Source organism: Thermobia domestica, chromosome 16, assembly GCF_964235325.1.
Source record: "Thermobia domestica chromosome 16, izTheDome1.hap1.1, whole genome shotgun sequence".
NCBI classification, from domain to species: domain Eukaryota; kingdom Metazoa; phylum Arthropoda; class Insecta; order Zygentoma; family Lepismatidae; genus Thermobia; species Thermobia domestica.
The window spans coordinates 142,463,827-142,490,636 of NC_137469.1; the positions used below are offsets into that span (position 1 = coordinate 142,463,827).

At 36.5% G+C, this 26,810-nt stretch overlaps 1 protein-coding gene across 1 annotated transcript in view; it reads left to right on the forward strand.

Annotated features, from left to right (window-relative positions):
- LOC145672642 (adenylate cyclase type 10-like) overlaps window positions 1–26,810 on the forward strand; it is a 387,700-nt gene that overhangs the window by 27,494 nt on the left and 333,396 nt on the right. Inside the window, exons 5-7 of the mRNA XM_081741804.1 lie at window positions 1,945–2,159; window positions 10,140–10,209; window positions 21,638–21,763. Coding sequence (XP_081597930.1) covers window positions 1,945–2,159; window positions 10,140–10,209; window positions 21,638–21,763 — 411 coding nt within the window. The remainder of the gene's footprint in view (window positions 1–1,944; window positions 2,160–10,139; window positions 10,210–21,637; window positions 21,764–26,810) is intronic.

Here is a 26,810-nt window from a genome sequence, read left to right on the forward strand (position 1 = left end):
AAAATTTTGTTGAATGTAACTATGTCTTGATACCATACCTCTATCCAAGATGTGAACTACGTAACATCTTTAAAAAGTTGAAGTTATACTTAATATTTTACAAGTCATTTACAAAAGTGGTGATTAAAAAATATTAACGTATTTTGAAAGTACTTTATCAGCTATTACTAAAGTAAAACTATACCACAACGCACCTCGTGATCAGAAATGGTGGAGGACAAGATAATTTTTGGTAAACAAAGTATTCGGCGCGTGAACTATGTGAAGAAAAGGTGTATGATAAACAAACCTCCGTCAAAGTCACTGAATTATTCGAGTTTCTTCGACCTGATTGTGGAATAACACAATTATCATGTTTCTTCGAACGAATCGCTTTATAAATCGTCAGATGTGATGTAAAGAACAATTATTGTGAGAAGATTCATCAGATACAGAAAATGGACTCACACCATCTGATCACGAACGTTCGCGTGCTTCATCGCTCTAAGACTTTGTTCTTGCAAGAAATTTAGAAGTTTTTTACGAACCAACTATAATATTGAGGCAAAGCAACTTTTTTAATTTATACAGTGTTTCAGGTACGTTTAACTATTATTAATAAATGGCAGTGAAAGCATTTATGTTTATTTGTTCCTTTTCCAGGAAGCATGACTTAGGTAAAACGAGACTGAAATATTTCATGTAACTGATTTGTGAAAGTGATGATGCTCTCACCTATTTTCTTTATTACATCTTAGGTCTTCTCACACGCGAAACCGTCCGAATCTGGACCGTTGCGATAAACTGGATCGTTGGACGATTGTCGGAGAGACGAACCAATGGAGAGCTTTCGTGAACGCGGCATTGAACTCCGGGTCCCATAGGACATAGAGTTAGTTAGTTAGTTAGCTAATAATTTAGTAATTTGAAGGATTTTGGTTGTATCCTTTTAATTACGCCAATATGTTTCTGTGTTTCCGGTGTTCAAGAAAGATTCAAGTACTGTAAATGCATCCTCACAAAACAAAAGTTCAGTTTTATTACTATTCAATAATTTTTAATTGTTTTGTCTAATCTTGCAATAAAACTAATGTTTGTATATGGTTTACTTAAGTTGTTTCAATATGGAGGGTGAAAACTAATTTAGGATCACATACTACTCTTAGATAATTAATTTAGGTGACTCTAAATAATTTCTTTCAACAGGTTAGTCATGTTTAACCTCTTGCGTTCCAGTGACATCAATATGAATGTCATAAAATACTCCGTAGGAAATACCAATGACATCCATGAAAACGTATGCCTTATTAATGGTGGCATTAATCCTGGAGATGATTTTTTTTTTTTTTTTTGGTGCAACGGAAGAGTTAATTCTACTATTTCTCCTTTGGTTACAACACCTTACAGACAGAAAAAATGTTTTGTCTCAGTAGATGGCAGGCTTAAGGAAGTCATGTGTGTTTTTGATGATAAACGATTGGCAACACATGTGTTCAATTACGACACACATTTGTTTGTTTTGACTAAGCAATATGCAACTTTCTCTATCGTGTTTCGAAATGAAAGAAAAAAACCTTTGTCTTTTATATCCGGTCAGTGTTGCCAACCTGAAGCAGCATAAAATCCCTTCAGAACATCAAAATTTCCCTTTTTCAGTACAAATGTTCCGCAATGAAAATAATTGTTTTTATCAGTAATGTGAATTCTATTCTCATGCTCGCACAATAACTATGCCCTATATAACAATGTAGACAGTCTTTTAACAGTCAGTGTAAACCTGGTATTACAGCATGCACATAGGAAAATGACACCTGGAACGCAAATGGTTAATATTTTTTTCTTTAAATGTGAAGGGCAGAGTTTTACATTTATTCATATTCAAATTAATCTTGTTATTGTCACAGCACTTCTTTAGATGTGTCTCTTATTTTTCCAAAATGTATTTTTTATTATTTAAATTTGCAGTGAAAATAGCAATTGCAGCTGGGAAGATGACTTTTGCCTTCGTTGGCTCTGAGAAGACCCGCAATTACGTTGAACTTGGGAAGCCCGTTGTAGATGTCAAGAGAGCGGAGAGGTTAAGTACTTCAGGAGAAGTAGTAGTTTCACCATCTGCATGGGCTATGTGTAACTGGAAGAGGTACCAGTATACCCTCAAAACTGACAAGAAGCATGTTAAGGTATCAGTAATAAAATAATATTTAGTTGCAACTTACCTGTATTTTTGTTAATCCGTTACCTAATAAAAGTTGGTGGTCGAGTATGTGGAAAACATTACTATAATTAGTGAGCTATGAAGGTTCTTTAAGCGTTAGGTACGAATTAAGTTTAGGTTAGATTGGGTTGTAAGATTCAATTAAGGGTTCGGTGCACATTGTTGAATGTACTATATCTCCGAGCACAAGCGTAAAACAGATTTTTTAATGTGTATTTTACTGTCAGCTCAAAAAATAACAGATAACTATATATGTGAACAAAGGGGCCTAATGGTAATATCAACAAATGCAGGAAATGTTGTCAGGTCACAATTAATGCAATGTACGTAATGTATTAAAATAATTAATGCGGGTGTCTGAAAATTTCCCGTAACCATAGGTGTGAGATAAACCATTGTCAATGTAATTTTAGTTAGAGTATTGGTAGGTGACAGTGTCTTCATGGTTACAGATAGACTGTCTGGTATTCCTACGTTCAAGATGAAGTAGAGCATATCAGTTATGAAACCATAGTTGCAGTTACACAGCTGAGGAACGGTTAGTGGCATGTACAGTATGTGAGTGTACGAACAATAACACACAGGGCAAACAACTGCACAACTCGTAGAGCAACCATGCTTTACTAGGATAAACGTGTGTTGGCTGCTGGATATATCAAAAATGCATAATGGAAGTAAGAAGACGTGTTCTCCGATATCGTTAACTAATTTACTTGAAGAAAGAGCAACTGAACTGAATATAATGCGTTCATCCATACATAATGTGATACTCAAACGTAGAAGTACGAAGACTTCTTGTTTGAACACCCTGTATTGTCACTTAAGTATGAGACATTGCAGGCTCTTATGTTACTTGAAGACTGCACATCTTTTGAGTGGACAAAAATGTTTCTTGGTGTATTGTAACACTTTAGTTTTTCTTGTTAGAGAGTCAACGTATCGCCACATGTTCATTATTAAACTTACATTAACTTTTCTGCAACCAAAGAAAGATCTTACGATCTGTGTGAAGGTTATTAAGTGGCAGTGAAAATAAGTGCATTAACAGAAGACCAAACTAAAATATAACCAACAGAACAAAAACTGAAAACTGCTATGAAGAAAGAGAGAAAACGAGACAAAGAATCTGATGAATCCATATTACTCTTTTAATCTCCAGAATATTATAACATGCCCGAGGGCTAATATTAGTTCATTTTTTTCCTACAGGAACTTAAAAATATATAATATTACTGCTTATTATTTCATGACAAAGACGATGCAATCTGCAATATAACCTAAACTTATCGCTGGTCGTGGAGGTAGTGACCATACTAGAACAGTCTACGGAAGGTGTTACCATAGAAGAGAACGAAGTTAATGAACTTATCATCTGGTCGGACTCAAAATCGAAACTCTTAATTGTGGGTTTTTCAAAAAGAATGCACTATCACAAGTTCCAATGAGGTATTCTGAACCTGGTCACTCGTGTCTTAGGGAAGTAATTAATGCATACAATCAAATCAAGAAATTAATGGATAAAGAAGAATTTTGTTCACCTGTAAAACTACTACGATTTCTTAAGATGTTGAACTATCAAATACCGTTTAGAGTGATACAAATGCAAACCTTGGGTTTTAAAGAAGCTGCTGTTACAACTAAGTTACTCGATTACAAGCAAATCACCTATAAAACTATTTCTATCCTTACTTTTACTCGAACTTTACATTTTTCAGCTTTACCCACGTAGGTACATAAAGATCTTACCAGATGAACATCAACCTCACTGTGAAACCTGCTCAAAAGATCAGCTCTTTAAAAAATAGTTTCCTTCATAAGCAAAGTGTGCTGAAAATTAAAACAAAAGCACATAAGAAAGGAAAAAACATTTTACAGCTGAAGAAAAATAACGTCACATCCACAGCCTTGCTGTTGACAGTACCATTAAACTATAACCATTCATTCATTTTCCATAAGTGTTAATAATTATTTATATACATGTTTTTTCTTAACCGGCCACGAATATTATTCTGACAATAGTCCATTTTTTTTGTGTGTGTGAAGTGCTAGCCATAGGTTAGCTCCCTTTTAGAGGGCTACACCCTCTCTTAGGTGGGAGAAGTGAAGGTATTATGGTAAAGAGTAAGGCATGGTTGGGCTAAGAGTAGTTTATTAATTAATTTATTTGTTTATTACTAGAACTAGGACATTATGATCTTTTCGATCATAATCATACTTGAATGGTAGGTGTAGTTTTAATAACATAGGAGCTGTAACATAATAACAAGTATAATTGGACACAACATAAATATAAATATGGTAATCGTAGAATATATATAAGTGAGAAAACAAAGCAAAACATGAGAACAATAGAATTGCGAAAGTTAAGATGACATAGATTATATAAATAGATGAAAACATTACATATATATGATTGTTATTAATAGGAAAATAAATAAGTAAATAATCAGACAGTATATTATAAGCAAAGAACATTAATGATCATAACGAAGGATTAGGTATAGCATGCACGATAGTATGATATAGTAATGGGCGTGAATGATGTGGCGAGGTGCATACACAGGACAACACGTGGGTGATATTAGTTAGACAAATGAACTTATCTTCAGCCAAGGGGCGGCTCTAGGCAATGATGAAAACGAATGTGGCCCATGTTAGTAAATAATGGTAATCACTGTGCTGGAAATGATGGGTGAATGAGAGGAAGATGTTCATGAATTACGTAATCGGTGATGATAAGTAAAGCGGGATCTAGTGGTGGTAGAGTATAATGATATAATGTGAAGAGAAGCGAAAGTGGAGGATGATAGTAACGATGAGGTTGGATGAAATGCTAAGTAACGCATTGTATCCTGAAGTAAAGGATGACGAGTTTCGAAGCGCTTGGTGATATATGTGAGCCTCAGTTTTTCAATGTAGTACTGTAAGGTCGGAAAGGTAATTAGATTATACAGATCTTGTGTGGGACTAGGTAGCTTAATACGGAATGCTGTACGGAAAGTATGGCGTTCTAGGATGAAAAGCTTATTGTAGAATTTTGTCGGGGCAGCTAACCAAGCAGTAAATCCGTATGTGAGGACTGGTCGTAAGAATACTTTGTACGTATTTAGTATTGTGTGTGGTTTAAGGCCCCAAGTGGTACCAGTCCAGCGTTTCAATGGATTAAGTCTATTATAGGCTTTAGTAGTAACGATTTTTAGATGTTGCGACCAGGTAAGATGACAGTCATATGTAATCCCAAGATATGTAACAGTATTACTGAGTTGAATAGGCACCCCATCAACGTGTAGAGAGAGTTTACATGGATTTCTACGGAATTTGGAAGTTCGTCTGGGTGGTAAGAAAACTATCGCTTGAGTTTTAGCTGCGTTTATAGCAAGCCTTCATGAAGTACACCAGGTGTAGAAGTGATCGATAGCAGTCTGTAAGAAAGTACTGATCTGCTGAATAGCTGTTCCAAGTGCTAGTAGGGCCGTGTCGTCCGCATACTGGAAGAGAATGGACTTTATCTGGTAATCGGGGCATATCAGCTACGTATAGAAGATATAATAAAGGGGATAAAGCCGACCCTTGCGGTACTCCAGAGAAGAGAAGGATAGGATGTGATAAACTGCCTCGTACTGAGATATAGGTGATACGATTGGTAATGAAGTTGTATATGAGGCGAATATATAAGATAGGGAGCTGGAATTTGAGAAGTTTGTATATGAGCCCAAGATGCCAGACCTTATCGAATGCTTTCTCCAAGTCAAATAATACTAAGCAGGAAAGTTGAGCTGAATTATAATGTTGTGTAATGAGCGTTGTGAGTCGGAGTAGCTGATCATTGATAGAGAATCCTGGTCGAAAGCCTGCTTGTGTCACTGGAAGTAAGTTATGATCGGCGATGAATAGAAGTAATCGTTTAACCAGAATACGCTCAAAGATCTTACTGAAGGTGGAAGTAAGTTGGATAGGTCTATAGGATGTAACATTCTGCGGAGGTTTGTGTAGTTTATGAAACATAAGCGTCTTAGATGTTTTCCAAGCTAAAGGAAAGTAGCCAGTGCGCAGTATGAATGTGTAAACATTCGCAAGAAGACGCAGTAGCGAGATAGAGCATTCTTTGATATGGCGATATCTTACGTTATCGAGACCAAGTGCAGTATTTCTTTTATTATTAAGAACTTGAGTGATTTCGTTAACAGTGATGAGAGCAGAAACAGCAGCATTAGTAGGTAAGATATGAGTAATATTTGGTTGAAGTTGCGGCGATGAGGTATTAAGCCTGTCTGCAGCGTGAGTTGCGTTGTCAGATGAAGGTGTGAAAATTTCTTGTAAGTGATCTGCAAATGCATTTGCTTTATCTCGATCGATAGAAATAGGTGTGTCACCTAATAAAATAGGGTAGGGCGTAGTACTGAATTTCCCACACAATGCATTAAAGCCAGTCCAGAATTTAGGATGAGATGTTTCGGAAAGATTGTTGCATGTCTTCACTCAGGAGCGAAGTTTATATGCTTTGACGTAGTTGTGAACTGTACGTTGAAGTTGTTTGTGATGTCGGAGTGCTTCTGGATTGTGAGTGCGAAGATATTCTCGATAGAACTGGCGTGAACGTTTGATCATAGTGATGTATTGAGGCGGAAGCTTGGGTTGATAGGGAACGGATTGTGTGGTTGGAATGTATAAGTTGCTGGCTTCCTGGAATGCAGAGGTAATGGTGTCTACAGTCTGATATAAATCGTCGCTTGTGGTGGGGTCGGTTAGATCTCCGGTGAGGTCTGAAATATGTGTACGATATTGATTCCATTTAGCTCTATCATAACGCAAGCTCACTCGCAATGGTAACGAAGAACTAGTTGCAGCTAAATATGGTTTATAGACTAGCTTGATGGGTGCATGATCGCTGCCCAGAAGATCAAGGATTTCGACATTGCAGTGTGAGACAAGATTTGCTGACGCGATGACTATGTCAAGCTTGGTGTTTGAGATGGGGCGTGTAGCTTGCGGAAGATCAAGAATGATTCCAGTAGTGCGAGTCGTTATAAAGTTAACAAAATTGGTCCTGTCGCCATCGCTGCGGCTATGCATATTGAAGCCAGCCATAATAATATATCTATTGAAAGTGTTGGAGATATATTGTACGAACTGTTCAGGTAATGGATGGTTTGGTCTGATATATATAGTTGCCAGTGTGATTATGATATTTTTTAAATAAACAGTGGCTATGAGGTATTCGGGAACAGCTGTTGCAGTATAGTGAAGCTGGCGGAAAGGGATGTGAGGATAAATCCCTATGGCCACTCCCCCATTGACTCGAAGTGCAGGTAGAGGATTTTCAGAATGAAGCATGGTATATCGTGGTAAACGACAAGAGCGAGAGCTGGTAAGAAATGTTTCATTAAGCTGGAAGACTGTTACATGCTGCTCGAGAAGAAGCTGTTCAAATAAAATTTTGTTCCTTGGTAGTGACCGGATGTTGAGAAAGAGAAAAGTTAAAGCCATGATATTAATCGATAGCAGTAGCATGTGATTTATGGAAATGGAGAGTATTGCCTGAATATGTTGCAGTAAAATTGACATGAAAGTTTGTTTTTGCTGCTATAATGATTTGTTGTAGAATATGAGGCCTAATGAAAGGATGAATATTTTGCAGAGCTAGTGTTAGTAGCTGATCCAATGAAACAGGAGCGTGAATTGGATGTGGATTGGTTTGAACTGGCGTCGGTGGTCGCAAAGGAACGATGAGTTCAGGATGGTCCTGAATGGGGTCCGGCTTTGCCTTACACTTATAACTGTAGGCCGGATGCTGCTCATTACAAGTGGCGCATTTTGGTGGCAATTGCAAGTTGTTGCAAGTCCGGGTGTTATGCGGACCAGCACAGTAGCCACATTTACTTGTGTTTTTACAGTCTGATGTCTGATGAGCATTGTAAACCTGGCATCTCTCACAGCGGATAGGCATAGGAACTGGTGTTCGTGATGGCTCTACTCGGTGTCTATGATTATAAATGTAGGCTCCTGATGCCAATAGCTCATCGATGGTGTCTTGGTGGTTTGTAAGAGCACGAACCATATAGGTAGGGCCTTGGTCGTTTCAAATTCGTAGTACTTTTGTAATAGTATGGCCTTCTAGCTTGAGCTCCTCTTGGACCTCTTCATCTGTATAAGAGGGGTCAACCCCCGAATCACAACAGATAACAAAGGGGATCGTTTCGGTGGTGGAGGCTGCTTACATGTGGAAGAGTTCAGTGATTGAATCTTCGCATTGGGACCAAAAGTGTCAATAGGCACTTTGTTTTTTATTGTAGCGAGCAGAGTTGGGTCCGGAGTTTTTAAGATGATACCATTCCTCGTATGGACGATTTCTGATATAGCTGCCCGAGGGAGGTACTTGCGTAGTTGTATGGCGACAAACTTCGCATTGCTGAATTTTACGTCGAAATTAGTTAGTAACATTGAGTGAACGGAAGGTGAAGTAGACCCGTCAGAATGATGCGAGGATGTAGCTATGTCCATTGGAACTTGGCTTACATCTGGATTTGAAGAGAGATGTTGTTTATTCGTAGGTGGAGATTGTTGAAGCCGTTCGGCATAACTGTGTGTCTCTTCTGATGCATGTGGTGATCTGCTGTGAACAGAGCCAGAAGAAAGAACTGAAGTGCCAGAGGCAACAGGCTTGAGAACCTCGCCGCTGCTGAGATTTACTAAGAGTGGGGGTGACGTGGCTTGCATCCCTGCGGGTCCTGACCTTCGTGTTGTTCTCGGTTGGTCCAGCTAAAACTGGCGGTAATCCTGTATGCTTGCCTTTCATCGTTTTGCCTGATCCTATCCGTGGGTCCGCCATCAAAAAATCCGCCCTGGGCTGATGCCCAAATGAAAGGATATGTTACGCTTGTAGATGTGTAGTGAATAATGTGATGATACAAGGTGTAATGATGGTAATGATAGGTTCACCCTCCAGCACTGAAAAGCGCTGTCAATCCCAGTGAGAGCGTATGCGTGCTGGTCTCGATTGTGCGTGTGCTACACAATGTCCTCGAAGGCACGTTAACACTTCTCAGCTAGGCTAGGTTTTATACAAAAGACAGCTTATGACGTTTGGTACGTGTAGCTGATGAGAGAGTATGTTGAATAGTCCAAACCTGTATAAGATAATTAAAATTTGTACACTCAAATTCGTTCGAGAGATTTTATTTTGTGAGTGTGGTCTGCTATACACTATACGATAGATCGTAAGAAATCTCTTACAATTTATCTTCGGCAATATGTTACGACATATCTATTAGGAAACCCTACACTTTTGTGCCATACACATCAAGATTTTTCCTGTCTGACCTGATTACGTGCTTGAGAAGCTCAACATGCATTTCTCACGAAGTACTTAACTCAGGTGCATCGCCCACATATTTGGATTTTTGTGAAATACTCTTTCAAAATTATGTTACATTTCACAAATTTGTGAGACCTAAAATAATATAGCACTAGGATAACTACGCCCATGTTTGTCAGTTGTTAAATTGCTCACCTCTAAGAAAAGCATAGTTTCTCTCACGTGATGTCGCTTAAATCATAACCTTACGAATTTGCTTTCCGAAACAGAGCGTTCTTTAAACAAGAAAAATTTCGTAGGACCGTTCAGAACAGGACATGATGTGCGATGTTACGCCATACACGTTGAGATTTTGACTTTAGGAATAATGGTGAAATATTTCCTAATATCTATTCTAGAGTATATAGCGGCCTAAGTATCTTTTTTTTTTTAATTTAGGGTCTTATTCCGTACCAGCTTTCCAAAATCTGCGTGTAGTAACTGAACGCAAAACATGCAAAAATCAATTATAACCGCTATGCCTATTATCGCAAACTAAAACGCAGATTTTGTGTTGCGTTGACGCAAACTGTTACGGAATATGAAACACTTAATTTCTTTATTTATTAATATTTGGACTATTAAATGCAGGTAACTGGAATTTCAAGAGAATTTGCTATATCCAATAAACATGAAGAAATTAGAAACTTGTCAGAACTCGGTAAGTACAGTTCCGCCTTTGATATTTAAAAATACTGAGAATAGCCTAGATCTCAAAAATTATTTCAAATAGAAACACAATACTAGAAGTAAAACCCAATTGAATATTATTTTTTATTTTTTAAGTATTACATTAGAAAGACAAATGTAATCGTCAATGGAACACAGTAAGTTGTGACAAGTATACAACTACCGTATTATTCGCCACATCTAGGAAGTTTAAGGGGAAAAAGAGATAATAGTTTCAAGGCACTGCACTAAACTTATTTCCTCCAATTATTAGTACCTAAAAACGATCATGTCACATTGAAGTTATTACTGAAAAATTGTTTATGATCAAGATGCTGTAATAGGCATTCTCGGAAATCTTCGTCCTAAGAAAGCTCAATCTCGGACGTAAACCACCCTTTGTCAATCTTTTCATAGGAAGTGGTTAACATCATTTTGTAGAAATGTTAATGAAATGTTTCTTAATAAAATATGAATAATACAGGGTGCGGCACGTAAAACCGACCCGTCGTAATATTCTGGTATATTGTGTTTTTGGCAACACTTAAATAATCTACCTTCCTACCAAGACATGGCGTGTCGAGGTCGGGTCGACTTACGTGACCTGCAGCAGTCACGTGCAGCCGCAGCCAGTGAAACTTGTCGAAACCAGTTGAGAAAAAGGCCTCGTTGTGTTAAGCCGGGTGAGTGTCAGTGTGTGATAATGCCGTATTCGATACCCGAGCGTGTTGCCATTGTTGAAGGGTTCATTCTCACTGGATCTTTTGTGAAAACAAAGAATTTGTTTCGGGAGAAATTTCCAGGACGTTCTGTGCCAGCAAAAAGCACCATTCAGGAATTGATTGAAAAATGGCGGCGTACAGGATCGATTCAAAATGCTCCCAGGAACAGACGACCATCTGTCTGCACACCTGAATTAAAGATGCAGGTGGAGGAGATAATGACAAGAAGTCCTCGAAAGTCAACCAGGAGATTGAGTCAACAGGTTCATGCGAGTGAGAGAAGTTGCAGACGTGTTTTAAGGGGATTGAAGTTAAAACCGTACCGGATAAGTGTTGTGCAAGAACTGAAGAAGCCTGACCTGCAGAAGAGGGTGCATTCTGTTCATGGCTGTTGAGCAATGTTGCCAGTGGTTTCTTGGATCCACTAATGCTCATAATGAGTGACGAGGCATGGTTCCACCTGTCTGGGTACGTAAATTCCCAAAACAAACTACCGGTATTGGTCGACAGAAAATCCACACGCAATCCACCAGGTACCCTTGCATGATGAGAAGATTGGTGTTTGGTGTGCCATTTCCGCCACACGCGTTATTGGGCCCATATTCTTTGAGACAACAGTGAACAGTAACGTGTATATGGGAATCCTGGAGGAGTTTTATACACACTTGACCGAAGAGGAGCGTCAGTTATGTTACTTTCAGCAGGACGGTGCAACATACCACACATCAGCTGCATCATTGTCCCTTGTGCATGAGATGTTTACACCAGAGAGGACAATCAGCAAAGGCTTGTGGCCTCCTCGGTCACCAGACATGTCCACGTGTGACTTTTACTTATGGGGACTATTAAAGGGAAGAGTATACGAAACAAATCCACACACAATTGAAGAACTCAAGACCAGGATCCAGGATGTCACCAATAGCATTACAACACAAGAACTGACAAGAGTATATACGAATCTCCTCAATCGTGCTCACATGTGTGTTGAAGTGGGCGGAGGACACTTTCAGCACCTGCTGTGAAGGTGAGTAGTCATATTCAATACATTACATTTCATTTATGTGTTGTAATTAATCATATTCAATACATTACATTTCATTTTATGTGTTCACTTTACGGGCCGGCTTTACGTGCCGCACCCTGTATTACATGGCTTATAATTGAGAAAATTGCCTATTTCTCATGAGAAAAAATACAAGGTTATTATAGAAATATTTATGAAAAATGAACAAAACTGTCTGAGTCGTTTGCGAAGAAACACTTTCCAAAAAATTCAGCCCCAGGTGTAAACTACCTTTGTGTTCTTCTACGTGTAAAGTAACTGTCATATTGTGCGGATGTTAATAAAATATATGTTTATGAAACACGAGCAACAGTACAAGAGTCGTATTTATGAATATTATCCAGAAATAACTCAACCCAAATAGTAAAGGATTTCATGTAGAGAAATCATCATCACACTGAAGAGTTATTAATGAAATGCATCCTTTTGACAAATTAACAAATTGCCTGAGTGGTTTCTGAGAAAATTGGGTGAAAATTCGGAAAGAGTAACCTACTTCGTCTAGATTTTCTCGTGACAAATGAGTTACACCATACTATACAGTTCTTAATAAATCCTTGGGTTAAAATAAGAAAAATTACTAGTATGTTCCGATAATCAGTCGCTTTTTACTATCACTGAAGCGCTCTCTGATAACGGTCATTTTCGATCATATATATATATATATATATATATATATATATATATATATATATATATATATATATATATATATATATATATATATATATATTAACCCGGGAATCCTAGGATGGGTTAAATTTCACCCAATGACATTTTTGACTAGTTGCCACTAGATGGCAAGGTAATTTAATTAGTTGAGCAATTGTGTATTTTCATTCCAGCTAATGTAGATTCAGTCAATGTCACGTGCAGCTGTGTTGTGTGCGTAGTATACGCTGTGTCGGTAATTGTTGGGTGAAGTTTCACCCATTCTAGTAGTAAAGTAATTGTAATTCTCTAACTGTTTTGTCTGAACATGGTTTCTTTGCGAGGTTTTACAGAGGTTGAAATTTTAAAAAAATGTTAACGGATGAAGCAACGGAAGGCAGTTAAGACATAGACGAGGAACCAGCATTTGTCGTTGACTCAGAGAGTGATGTCGTTGAAGAAGACGACGTAGAAGACGACGAAATAGATGGCATTGATGACAGTGATATTGATCTTGACTATAAACCAAGTGATAGTTCTTCGACTGACAAATTAGATAGTGAGATAGTGGTGGCAGCAAAAAAAAAAAAAGAAAAAGAAAAAAAGAAAAAGAAAAAGAAAGAAGAAAAAAGAAAGAAAGAAAGAAACTTGAACTGCGTACTGGCGGTCTGGGAAGTCCTTCGTCTGAAATTACATCTATGTTTAGTGATAGTTATTGTCCCAGTGACGATTTACATAGCGAAACTGTTGTGATAGCAAGTAGGAGAGATGAAATGGTAGATGCGGAGAGAAGTGGTTCAAAATTACTTTCAGTTCTTACTATTTCGAAATCCGAGGTAAAAGGTAGGACTATGCTCGATATAGATACGATTTGCAAACCAAAACATAGTAATCCAAACATTCTTGAACTGCATAAGAAGGTTATTGTAGGCACGCTCTGCAAAATGGGCAAACACTGAACCGAAAAATAAGGGCAAAACTCCTGCAAAAAATACTGTTAGGAAAATGCCGGGTCCGAGAGGAGATGCAAGAAAATATACTTCTGAGTTGGATTATTGGTCTCTCTATTTCGACGATGATGCTTGAATCCATTGTGTTGCACACATATTAGGAAATGGCCGAAAATGTAGAGGTACAACTTGTTCCTGGACTTCCAGCACGAACGTCACGACAGGAAAGATGCCCCTTGTGCCGCCGAGGTCTGGACAGAAACTACGCTGTTCGCTGTTGTAAGTGCCAATCATTTGTTTGTGGTGAACACAGGGAAACAGTGTGCAAAAGATGCAAGTGACATTATATGAAAAACCCGTTGGTAGTAGTTCTCTAATGTTCCACTATTTCAACTGTATTTTTTCATCTAATGTTGTAAATTGCCTTTAAAAATCGTTGTAACACGTACACGTGGTATTTTATACTGGTTGTATCATAAAAAATGTAACTTATTCTACAAATAAGCCATGATGACAATTAGCCAAAATGCATTTTTCCGGAATTTTGTTTTGTACTATCATGAAAGGAATATCTACATTAAAAAACTTTCTGGACTATTGATTAGGACATATAAGAGAAGGTTATAGTATGGAAAATATAAGAATGTATTATAATAAATATCTTTAAATGTGCAGGTAAACCAAGATCATATGTACACGAGAAAAAGTAAGTGATTGAAATGCATTGATTTAACGTGAAATACAATTTATTTCTAAAATGTTTATAATGTCTAAGTGGAAAATCACATCCATAGAAATAAAGCTGTATTATTACAATTCGGTGTTTTTATATAAACGTAATAATAAAAATTATAATTAAATCAACGGGAGTGAAAATTCACCCATATCACTGAATTAAATTATATCCTAAAGCGTGCTTTGGCCAGCATAGACGTGCCTTCAATTTTAGAACCATCAGGCTTATCAAGGGATGATGGGAAAAGACCAGATGGCATCACGTTAATCCCTTGGGAAAATGGACAATGTCTAGTATGGGATGTCACTTGTGTTGATACTTTTGTAGCTTCTCATATCGTATCAACATCTAAGGAAGCTGGAAGTGCGGCAGAAACAGCGTGCAGACGAAAACATTTAAAATATAAATGCTTAAAAGAAGACCATTTTTTCATTCCCTTTGCTGTTGAAACAATGGGTGTTTTCAGTAATAGGCAAATAATCTAGTGAAATAAATACGTTTACAGTTGGTTGCGAAAACAGGATATCCGCGGAGCAAACAATTTTTGATACCGAGACTCAGTTTAGCAATTCAGCGGGGAAACGCAGCTTGTATTTTTAAATCATTCCCCTCTGCTCCTATTATGGAATAAGTTTTTTATCTTAAATAGTTAATCCGTTCCACGCTAGCCACATCTACCATCAAGTACTGCTATATGAAGGTTCAATTATATCACATTGCACAGCACAGTGTTGCCTGGAATTTCGTATATTATGTAATGCATTGATTCTTTGTACATCATTTTCTATATTTCGGTTAACTTTTTATTTATGACAGGTTGAGGATATTTCTTTTAATGTTTTGCATGTCTAATTTATATTATCTTCTTTGGTTTGTCATTTAATTTACATTTTTATATTATGTATGTCCGTTTATAAATTTCCTTTTTGTTAAATTCTAAATATAAAATAATTAGGCAAAAATTATAATATGTTAAAACATATTGTTAAATAAATAATATATCAGTGGTGCCCACCCCCCCTTATGTCCATGACGCACCCCCCCCCAATTGTCTATCCGTAGGTGTTCTTCCATGAAAAAATCTTCTTTTCGATTAATTTTACCCCCCCATCAAACATATTTATATAGATTTTTAACCCCCCCCAAATATTTCAATGACGCAGTTTGCGTCATAGCCCCCCCTTGTGGGCACCCCTGAATATATGGTGCCTTCCATTTCAATTCAGGCAGAGCATGTATCATCACCATCTCAGATATTGTTGAAACTTTTTTTATAGCAACTAGACATGTTTTTAAGAGACCCATATTTTTTTGTTTTGTCGAAAAAAAATTTCCCGCCAAGTAATGGGCCATCAAAGACGGGGAGTACAATTTATGAATTGTAGAAGACATGGAAAATGATCAATTTCGGAGCCTCACCATTCGGCTATGGAGACAGGTAGAGTTATAATTCTTGTTGTGGTATGTACATAGGGATATAAATAAACTATATTTTATTATAGTTTGGTTTGCGCATGCGTATCTTTTTGTACATAAATTAACAAATGAACGTCAATTTATCTGAAAAGTCGAAGTTTGCGAATTTTTTTCGAGCACTTCCGGTTCGAATTTTAAAATTCTGTTTTCACGGTTGGTAAGACCTAGTTACCCGCTTTCCCAAAAAAATTTTGTATCGCTTCTGTGGTCAACCGTTTTGTCGCAAAAAATTCGAGAAATTGTAAAATTTTCAAAAATCGCCATTTTTGGGCGCCATTTTCTCGAAAACACCATTTTTTAAAATTCTGAAATTTTGTCAGATGGTTCAACTTTACCTGAATAATAAACACACCAAATACCATTCTCGACCAATGCTTCATGGATTAACTGCAGCCTTTTAAAGTTATCGAAGTTTCGCTAATTTTGATGTCACAGTTAGCAACACTGGGAACAATAAAAGTGCAATGTTTTGATGATGTTTGTGGTTCATATTCATTAAATGAAGAATAAAAGGTTTTCTTGGCTGGTTTTTTATTATTTTGAACAAAGAGGCTCTTTGAAATAGTAAAATGAGCCCCCCCCCCTACTCCGTTTTCTTAAACTGAAGTAATCTGAGGTGGAAATTACGATTACGAAACACACAAATTTTAAGTTTACTTGAAATGGCCATCCAATGAATTCTGATGATCTATAAAAGGCTTAAACTATTACCTCAGTATGATTTGGAATGCTCCAGACAAAGTCTCAATTAAGTGCGATGTCATTACAGTGATCGAAAAATGACAAAAAGTTAAAAAAAAATCGAAACATTTTCTTATGCGTTCCAAAGAAATTTACTGAATTTTTAAACAGAACAATCCCAGCATAAAAATGGGTCACTCGGAATTTTATAGTATTCGACTAAAGTGTGTCGGTCCGCAACCTGAGAGGGAAGTGTGTGTGTGTGTGTATTGTGCAAAATTTAAGTTAGCTGCTACTGCGTTGCTACAAATCAAAGGTGCAACCTGTATTGAAGCTGTCATGAGTGACCTATTTCCTTTAGAAGTATGATCCGTAGAAAATGACAGCTGTCTTCTTCAAGAATGTGGAGAATGTCCTGGAGTGGAAGAAATAAGTGTGGTGTCTTTAATTATTGATCCTGATGAAAATGAAAGTGGTTACGTATGCCATATGGGAGAATAATGATCTCGTTACAAAAAAAAAAAAAAAAAAAAAAACTGTGCCACTTTCTGTTTTCGTATTGTACATTGCCGGTTTAACTGAAAGAATTGTAATTCATGACTACATCAAGAAAATCCAAAGAGAATCAATTGCTACCGAAAACCACCGTATAAAATTTCAAGATACAAATTCTATTTTACTTCATGTGGACTTCGTTGAAAACTGGACTGTTATTCTGCAAAGTGAAATTCAGAGTTATCACCGAAATATGAAACAATTGACGGCTCATGTACTCATAGTCATAGACAAAATTCTAAACATACTCGAAGAAAAGCGAAAATATATTTTATAGAAAAAGGTTTGAATACGTGAAAATAGGTGTCTACAATTTCCCAAACCGTGTCAGTGATTTCTGATGGTGCTGCATCCCACTTTAAAAATCGCTTTCAGATGTTCGAGATGCAGACAGGTCCGATAAAGCAGTGTTTTTGCAGTGAAACCGGCCATGCAAGGGTCTCTGCGACGGTAGTGGGGAAGGGGGGGGAACAAACAATGTGGCAACGCGCCATAGCCTTAGACTAAAACAGATACACAGTATTAAAACCGCAGTAGAAAAAAATGAAATGAAATCTTTAAGTTTTACGTTCCACGCTTATGCCGGTTAGGCTAAAGGAGACGGTGATTATGAGAAATGAATGAAATGGTAAAATTGCAGAACGTTACGAGCTGGGATTGAACCAGGGACCCCAAGCACCGGAAGTGAACGCTCTACCACTGAGCCACCAGGTCTCCACTAAAACCGCAGGAGAATTCGTGAGTATAGTGCAAGTACAAACTCCGGGTATTACTCTCGTTTTGTTACCTGGAACTGAATTCGACGACTTCCGGAAGAAAAAAGGGAAAGTATGCGACCAGTAACTGGTATTCAATGAAGTTATCTTTGGCTTTCGGAAAATTGCGAAGTTTTTATGGCAGTAACGGGTCACCATGAACTAACTTCATACTTCCCCCAAAATCGAAATTTTGCAATTCAAAGTGTAGATTTAAGAAATCTGCAAAAAGGAACTTTTGTTATATACATATATGTATGATAACCAGTGGTGTGTAGCAGAAATATTATGAATAAATCATGAATTACGTGAAGTGCTGTTTATGCTTCCACATGAACCTTCAGCAGGGTACAGGTTTCCAGAAGAGCATAAGAGAAGTGAAAATAAGTGTTTTGTGACTATCGACAATGTGCTACGCAGGGGCGTATCCAGGACAGACTTCTGGGGGGAGGGGGGATTGTAATACTGCTACTTAGAGCTACTTTTAAGAGCTCCAAACTCTGGGATGGGTTTTATTTATATATAAATAAGAAAGTTTCTTCTTCTGGGGGGGGGGGGCGCCAATCGTCCCCCTAGATCCACTCCTGGGTGAGTTATGAGTGAACCAACATCTATCGGAGCATCTGCACGGTTACATGCTATTAGCAAAGAAGACAACCACCAAGCAATAGATTGGTCCATGTAAAAAAAAAAAAAAAAAAAAGTGAAATTTTGTTTTCTAAGACCATTTTAAGTAAGTGAACTTGAAATTTGTGTGTTTCGTAATCGTAATTTCCACCTCAGATTACTTCAGTTTAAGAAAACGGAGGAGTAGAGGGAGGCTCATTTTACTATTTCAGAGAGCCAGGGGATATAGTTCATTTATATCCCTATCAAAATAATAAAAAAAAACAGCCAAGAAAACCATTTATTCTTCATTTAATGATTGTGAACCACAAACATCATCAAATCATTGCACTTTCATTGTTCTCAGTGTTGCTAACTGTGACATCAAAATTAGCGAAACTTCACTAACTTTAAAAGGCTGCAGTTAATCCATGAAGCATTGGTCGAGAATGATATTTGGTGTGTTTATTATTCAGGTAAAGTTCAACCATCTGACAAAATTTCAGAATTTTAAAAAATGGTGTTTTTGAGAAAATGGCGCCCAAAAATGGCGATTTTTGAAAATTTTACAATTTCTCGAAATTTTTGCGACAAAACGGTTGACCACAGAAGCGATACAAAATTTTTTTGGGAAAGCGGGTAACTAGATCTTACCAACCGTGAAAACAGAATTTTAAAATTCGAACCGGAAGTGCTCGAAAAAAATTCGCAAACTTCGACTTTTCAGATAAATTGACGTTCATTTGTTAATTTATGTACAAAAAGATACGCATGCGCAAACCAAACTATAATAAAATATAGTTTATTTATATCCCTATGTACATACCACAACAAGAATTATAACTCTACCTGTCTCCATAGCCGAATGGTGAGGCTCCGAAATTGACCATTTTCCATGTCTTCTACAATTCATAAATTGTACTCCCCGTCTTTGATGGCCCATTACTTGGCGGGAAAATTTTTTTCGACAAAACAAAAAAATATGGGTCTCTTAAAAACATGTCTAGTTGCTATAAAAAAAGTTTCAACAATATCTGAGATGGTGATGGTACAATTTTATATTTTTTTGCCTGTGTTGAAATGGAAGGCACCATATATATATATATATATATATATATATATATACAATTTGCAGGACTGAATTTTTATTTAAACGGAATCAGAATGTCACTGTTCATCTCAGAGACCCCGAAAACTATGAATCATTTTTATGTATATCCTCCTTTCCCTCCCCTAGGTTGCTCCGTCAAAGTGAAACGACAAAATAAAAACTATCCCAAGTCCGAACCTAATCTACATTAAAAATTTTATCGAGATTGGTCGAATGGTTCAAGAGTTATTAAGTCACAAACATCCAGGTCAGATCACGGGTCGCGAGGGATACCAAAAGAAGCGTATCATCCGCAACGTCTCCCCCTAAACGTGAAATATGGCAGCACCTCTATGATGCTATGGCCCACAATATGCTGGTTTTCAGTGGGTTTTGGGTTGATGCTTACCGGTCGCGTCACTGTTCGTGATTATGTCGTCATTTTGGAGGACCATGTGTATCCTATAGTCAAGAAGATATTTCCGCTAAATTATGCCATATTATAGGATGATAACGCAACCATTCACCCAGCTGGAGCCTTGTAGTATGGTTTGAGGAACAGTAGGGATGAAGTTAAATTCTTCCTCTTGCCTTACCAAAAGAAGAGGAAACGTAATTATTGTCCTCTTTGGAGACAAAAATCGGACGTAGATTTCTGTCTCCATTCTTTCTCATAGAAATGAATGATGCACTCCATGTGAAATGATATCCCATTTACTACCATTCATGACCTTTATGACTGCATTCCACGAAGTATCAGATCTGCGCTTAGGACAAAAGATGATAGAACACCTGATTAATCTATAAAACTTGCACCTTTTCAGATGTTTCCATTAAATTAGTAAGTGTATGTACCTTTGAAATGTTTTATGAAAAGGAAAGTGACAAAACTCACAATAAATTCACTTAAACTGAACAAGCGATGAACGAAACTTTGCTTAAAGATAATTTTAATGCTTAGTCAGAGCCGTCACTCCATGCCGCAAGCATCGCCAAAACCTACTGGCCCACTTGCCAGTAAATGCTGATCGTCGATATTGCGACTCATCGAAGGATTGCCACTGGTGTCCCACTGGCGGCATTCTTTCGTCAAGAATCAGGGTGTTGAAGTTACTACCGCGTAGCAACGAAGATTTCATTTTGATCCGCGCTCCTTCGATTTGTTGCGGAGAAGCGCGAAGGGAACAACACGAACTATCGCCCTTCATGTGCATGCGATTATTATTATATATTATTTTTCCAGACGAATTGTTCTTAAAGTGAGATCCAGGGGTAGCCCCTGCCTTTACATCATGCAGTGAAAAATCTTAAGTTGAGCGTATAGAATAGTATAAATTTAGATGGCAACTGTTGCCGATCGTTAGAAAGTGAATATGGGAGAACTATGAAATAAAGTAAAGGGAGAACTATGAATATACACGATAAAATGAGTACTCTGATTGACCAAATTAAAAAGACTTCAACTATTTGTGCCTCTACAAGCGAGGTTTTCTTCATCTCCTCGTAATGTCGCCTAGTAATCATAAGGTTGGTGGCTCGCGCCAAAATCGGGGTACTTTTTCTAGTGCTTTTTAGGCTCACTTTAATGTAAACAAATCACGCATATAGGCGATTTAACATATTTTGGGGGAGTTATTTTGTGGTTCATTGGCGTTTCTTCGCGTCTACCGTTGGTGGTATAATTTTCATACCGGAAGTGGGGCCACCGCGGATCGTCGCTGCGGCGCTGGCAATTTTTGGCGAGAGGTCGCTAGTTGCCCATCGGTGATCCACCGACGCTTACGGCATGGGGCCGTACTTTATTCAGTGCTGAGAGTATCTTTCGGAAACACACCTCTAATGTGTAAACAGCTTTGTGAAAAATATATCGACATAATATCGCAATAGATAAGTACTTAATAATGAAACATGTGCTTACACCACGTTGATTTTCAAAGAAATTTTGATTCAGCCCGCACAAATCCAATGTGACACCAAAAATATTTTAATCAAACTTATGAATGAGATCTAGGAAAATCACTTTTATGCAAGAATCAAAAATCATAATGTACAGAAAAGTCCTTGTTCTTAAGTAAGAAAAAAACGTATTCCTAGGTGTTTAGCATATGTAATTTACATATTGTTTTATTTTACAGAGAAACTTCTTCAAGAATTCAAAGAAACAATGTCTTTGACAGAAAAGCCAACTCCAACGAAAAGAAGAACATCAGGATTATCCGACATATATATGCGAATATCGGGATTTGCTCTTGAATCTAAATGTAAGTCCTATGAAATGGTTGATTTCTTTCTCAAAGTACAAGTTATATTTTGAATTAGTTAACAATCAAGAATATGAGTACGTTACTAGATCTTGTCACCGGGTTCTAAACATGTTCTACTGGTTTATTGGCCAACGAACCAAATCTATTTTCTTAAATGTTAACTTACCTGTAATTAATTATGTATGCCACTTATGTCTTATGATGAGAGACCGTCAAAATACAGCTCTTACTTTCTTAAAATATATCACAGCAGAATGGCTCTAAAAATTTAAAATATAGCTTTTATATGTAGCTTTTATTTTCTTGTTTATTTCCAATGCTTAATACATTTAGGTGACCATTTTCCAATCCTCTAAGACCTCTAGAAACAATACTCACAGATTAAAACTGCGAAGGTGCATTTTTTCAATAAATATTATTGTTCATTGAGTTTGTTCAGTATTTACTCTCGGCAGACACATTCTCCTGTTGTTTAGTACTTCAACTTTCAAAAGGAACGCTGAATGTCTGCTAATATAATTTTTATACATTTGCATGGAAACATGGGAAAACTTGTTCAACTACTTGGAATTGCCCCACAGTGTTGGTTCCTGTTAGTGTGTGAGGCACTACTCGCAGGAATTTTCACACACAATTTCGCCTCAGTTTTTTCCTTACAGGGCTAGTCCATTTGTGCGATGTGAACTCCTCCACTATTGAGATAGCTGTGGTTAGTTAAATGGACTGACTCTACAATGCCTTTATTATTTGTGCGATCTTGAAGTAAATGTATTCTGATTGAGATGAGCTGTCACTGAAGGAGGAGATTATTCTGAAAAATAGTCTTAGCTTTCTTCACACATTCAACATTATCCTCTAATTGTTCCACAACCTGCAAAACAATTGGACATATTCTAAGTTTATCTTCCTTTAGGAGCTGTTAAAATTCGACTGGATTCCAACATAACAATGAAAATATTTCTCCCTTCATTATTATCACTTCAACGTCATTGAGATTCAGTGTTCTAAACTGCCGTAGATTTGATTAAGCAACCAGAAAGAAGTGATTTATGGCCACAACTCCTCATTATTTTATGTGCAAATTCATATTGCATTCGGAACATTTAAGCACACAACTTGCAATTAACACCACTAGAAAATGATTTTTGAAATTTTGTACATTGAAACTGGTAAGAGGAAATGAGAATTGTCTACGCTCGTCTGTATTTTACAATTCCAATAAGAAGAAGAAAAAAAGTACAGAGGAAATAAGAATACCTTATATGCAAATTATTACGAAGTTTATTTTACCAGACTAGGAGCAGTAGTGTTTCGTTTTCATTCTCTAGCGAGAAGTGGAAACTATCTACATGTTCAAATTTGCCAGAAAATCGTCAAAATTGATTTTGCGATGATATTTTTTAAGCTGAGAACAAAGAAAAGATACCTGTAAATAAGACAGTAATAAATCTTGCTGACTGCTAGCATTTGTTTTGCTAAACGAAAAAAAAAGTCGTTCTACCACAAGACGTGATGTAGCTTCTGCATCTACGAAAGTTTCCTAGTCTGTGTGTGTCAATTGAAAATTATTCTCAAAAGTGTAATTATTATTTACAGGTGGAGTATTTTAACAGTTTTCACCTCTGATTTTTTTTAGATGTTTAGCATAATATGATCTCTCCGTGGTATTTCCCCGTCGTAGTAAATTTTGTTGGCTAAAGGTTAATTTCGTAGGCTTTTCCCGAAAAAAGAATGTTGTCCTGGCTTTTCCCCACAAGAAAGAATCGAAAAGAATCACTCACAGGAGAATGAAATTAATACACCTTAGGATAATTTTGCATAATATCGGCAATAAAAGAAAAACGTTAAAATTTCTCATAGATATTAAAATATAATTTAACAACAAATATTTACAGTAATGTAGACTGATACTTTGTATTTACCCTCATAGAGTTGGCTTTAAAAAATATTTGAATGGTTGTCGAGAAAATTAAAAATGCATACCGTACTGCAATTGCCCATATTTAAGAAAATGTGTGTGTAATATGGGCAAGCATTATGGATAAAATGAACAGTTGCCTTTTATTGGTATTTAAATTATCCCTGAGAAACTAAGAGCAAAATATAACAATGGATGAAATTGTAATAAAATGCTGACCAAATTTAAGCCGCACAATAACACTATAAAATACATGAAAACGTTAAAAAGAAAATACGCAATGTGCATTGTAATATTCTTAGCTACTTGAAAACTACAATGTTAAAACGTATAACTAAATGTGGTAAATGTAACTAAACGTAATAAGTTGTGCGTGATACAATGCAGACTAAATGCTCATATATTTCACTTTATTTCCAACGTAAACGTCATTTGCTATTGCATTAGGGTTACAAAGGCAGAGCGCGGAACGCGTTGACTGCCTTTGTCATATTTGTCGATTTTCACCACGCTTGTGATAAAATGTGTCAAAACCCACGTATAGTTAAAGGTCGACCATTGTGATCACGGATTTAAACACTTGGCTCAAATTTGTAATGTGCGTTCTTTCAGTGGTATTAAGAGAGATTTGTCAGTTGGTTGAAGCCAGTTATTTGAAGCCAGATAGAGGAGTACTTTGAAATAAAATATAATTTCTCCTTTACAATATTTTCAAAACATTATCTTTCAACATGAAAAAGGTATGTATAATATGAAAATGTTTCATTGTTTATCTGATAAGTGTTTAGTGCATGTTTATTATAACTGTCCATTTTGTACAAAATGAATATGCCCATATTATACGTAACGACAATGTTTAGGAATTTACAACACTGCAGTTAGAATGTAATCGGGCAGCTCCATCCTTTGTTGTGTAGTGATAATGCAATGTATTTAGATTATTATAAATGAGCTGACTTTTGTATTCAAAAGATTATAGTGCATGAATTCCTTATATCCATAACACTGAAACTTACAAACAACAAAAGGTGCAAATCAAATAACACATACTCACCTTTATTTTACAAAATAACAACACAACCGTCGTGCACATTTGTATCCAGCTTTTAACTGGTGTACACAATGTTGTCAACTAACAAATCCAGTTTTAGATTAATTCTGGTATTACTAATACTCTGAAAACCCTAGTTCTGCCCATATTACCCAAAATTTCCCTACGCGTATATTGTACAATATTAATTATCACTGCATTTAAATATTGTACTATTAACAGGAATACCGAATTGAAGTTAAACTAGAGCAGTAACATGTAAATAAAAAATTTTGAATATAGACTACACCTTAACTCAGTGGCGGCGGTTGGACGTTAAAAGTGAGGGGGCAAGACATGGTCTGAATATTTGTATATCAATGTTAGTTTTCCTGGTTTTTCTAACATTTTGTTTGACGAAAGGTTGTATAACTAATAGGATACTATATTTTCAGTTATCGTATATAATAGTTTATTAAGTAAATTGAGAAGAACAACGCAAGTAGATACTAGCCCTTTGTATTCTTAAACAACGAAAGTGTAAGAAGAGATTTGATTCCTTGCTCATGAACATCTTAAAATTCTGTCTGGAAAATTGTGTGATCAGATTATTTAATAAATTTGCAAAACAAATAAATAGAAAGGATAATATTAATCATAGTAATGAATAATGATGCTTGTTTTGCAAAAGTTATATTGAAACTGAGGATTAATGAAAAACTTAATATTTAATTCCACACATGCTATTAAATGTATGTTATTACTCTTAGAAAATGAAAGACAGTAAATACTACAAGCATATGCTACGAATTTAAAGAAATATTTGCTTCTGCAACTTCTTGAAATATGTTCGTTGCCATTAGGTGCAGTTTTCACTTTCTTGGAACACATCAAAACACAACAATACTTAGAATCAATCCACACTTCAGTTATAGAAAATAAACTTAAAACCTAGAATTATGTTCAATTTACTAAATTTTATTGTATATACACTCGTACATCCTTAAACACAACACTTCACTCGTATATTACACTACAAAACAATGGAAAAGGTAGAAGTTGTTTCTTATCACGCTCTTTTTAATCGATATTCCTTACTTTAGAAAGAAGAAAAGACATTTTAGAAACTGTCAATTTTTGTGCAATTAAAGAATAACTTGTGAAATAGGCCCTACTTTTTTTGCATAATGTTCTTTCGATTAGCTTCAAAGCGGCTCACTAACATATCGAGCCCTTGTAACAAGAAATGAAAGTATGCTGAAATTGTGCTCCAATAGGTTATTTTTTGGGGTTATTTTCTGTGGCGATTAAAACGCAATTACTGTAGCTTTCTTTACTCCACGGGAAGACAACCAATACGTATTCACGGAACAGCAAATATTATATGGCAGCATTTTTTCCTATTAATCAGTAACACATACAAAATCGTTACATTTCCAAATGAAACTATATACATTAATTGGTTACTTCAAAAAAGTGCGGGGGCAACTGCCCCCCTTTGCCCCCCCTAATCGCCGCCCATGCCTTAACTATATAAATCACTATTAAATGCAAATACACAAACTATTCAGTAAGTAGTTTGCAAATGAGGTAATACAGAAATGTCAATATTGAACTCAACTTTCCTTCACACTTTACCCATGTTTATAGATATAGACATGTTTAGAAAGCTGCTAATGAAGCTCGTTGTCTGATGTACTAGTTCATAGTTCTTCTAATTCGATTTCCATGCAGGGAACTAACAAACTCCTTTGTCACTATATACACAAAACCATTTGTCAACTGCTTATTTATCGAAAATATTATTCGTCATTATTCAAACTTCTGTATGTACGTTAATGCACGAATACACATATCCAAGTCTTCTGTTTCTTCGTAGTTTTGCAGAATTTTCTTTATGTTGTTATCCACACACAATTACATCTTCTTCCTTTTCTTTGGAGATATCACACTTACACCTGACTGAATTGCAAAATAGCTGCTACCTGCTTTATTTTCTAGATATTGAACTAAGAGGAAGGTGTTGGGGGTCTTACATCCAATTAGAGCTTTTAATTTTCGTATCCAATCCTGGAAAAATTATTGGGTTTGTGACC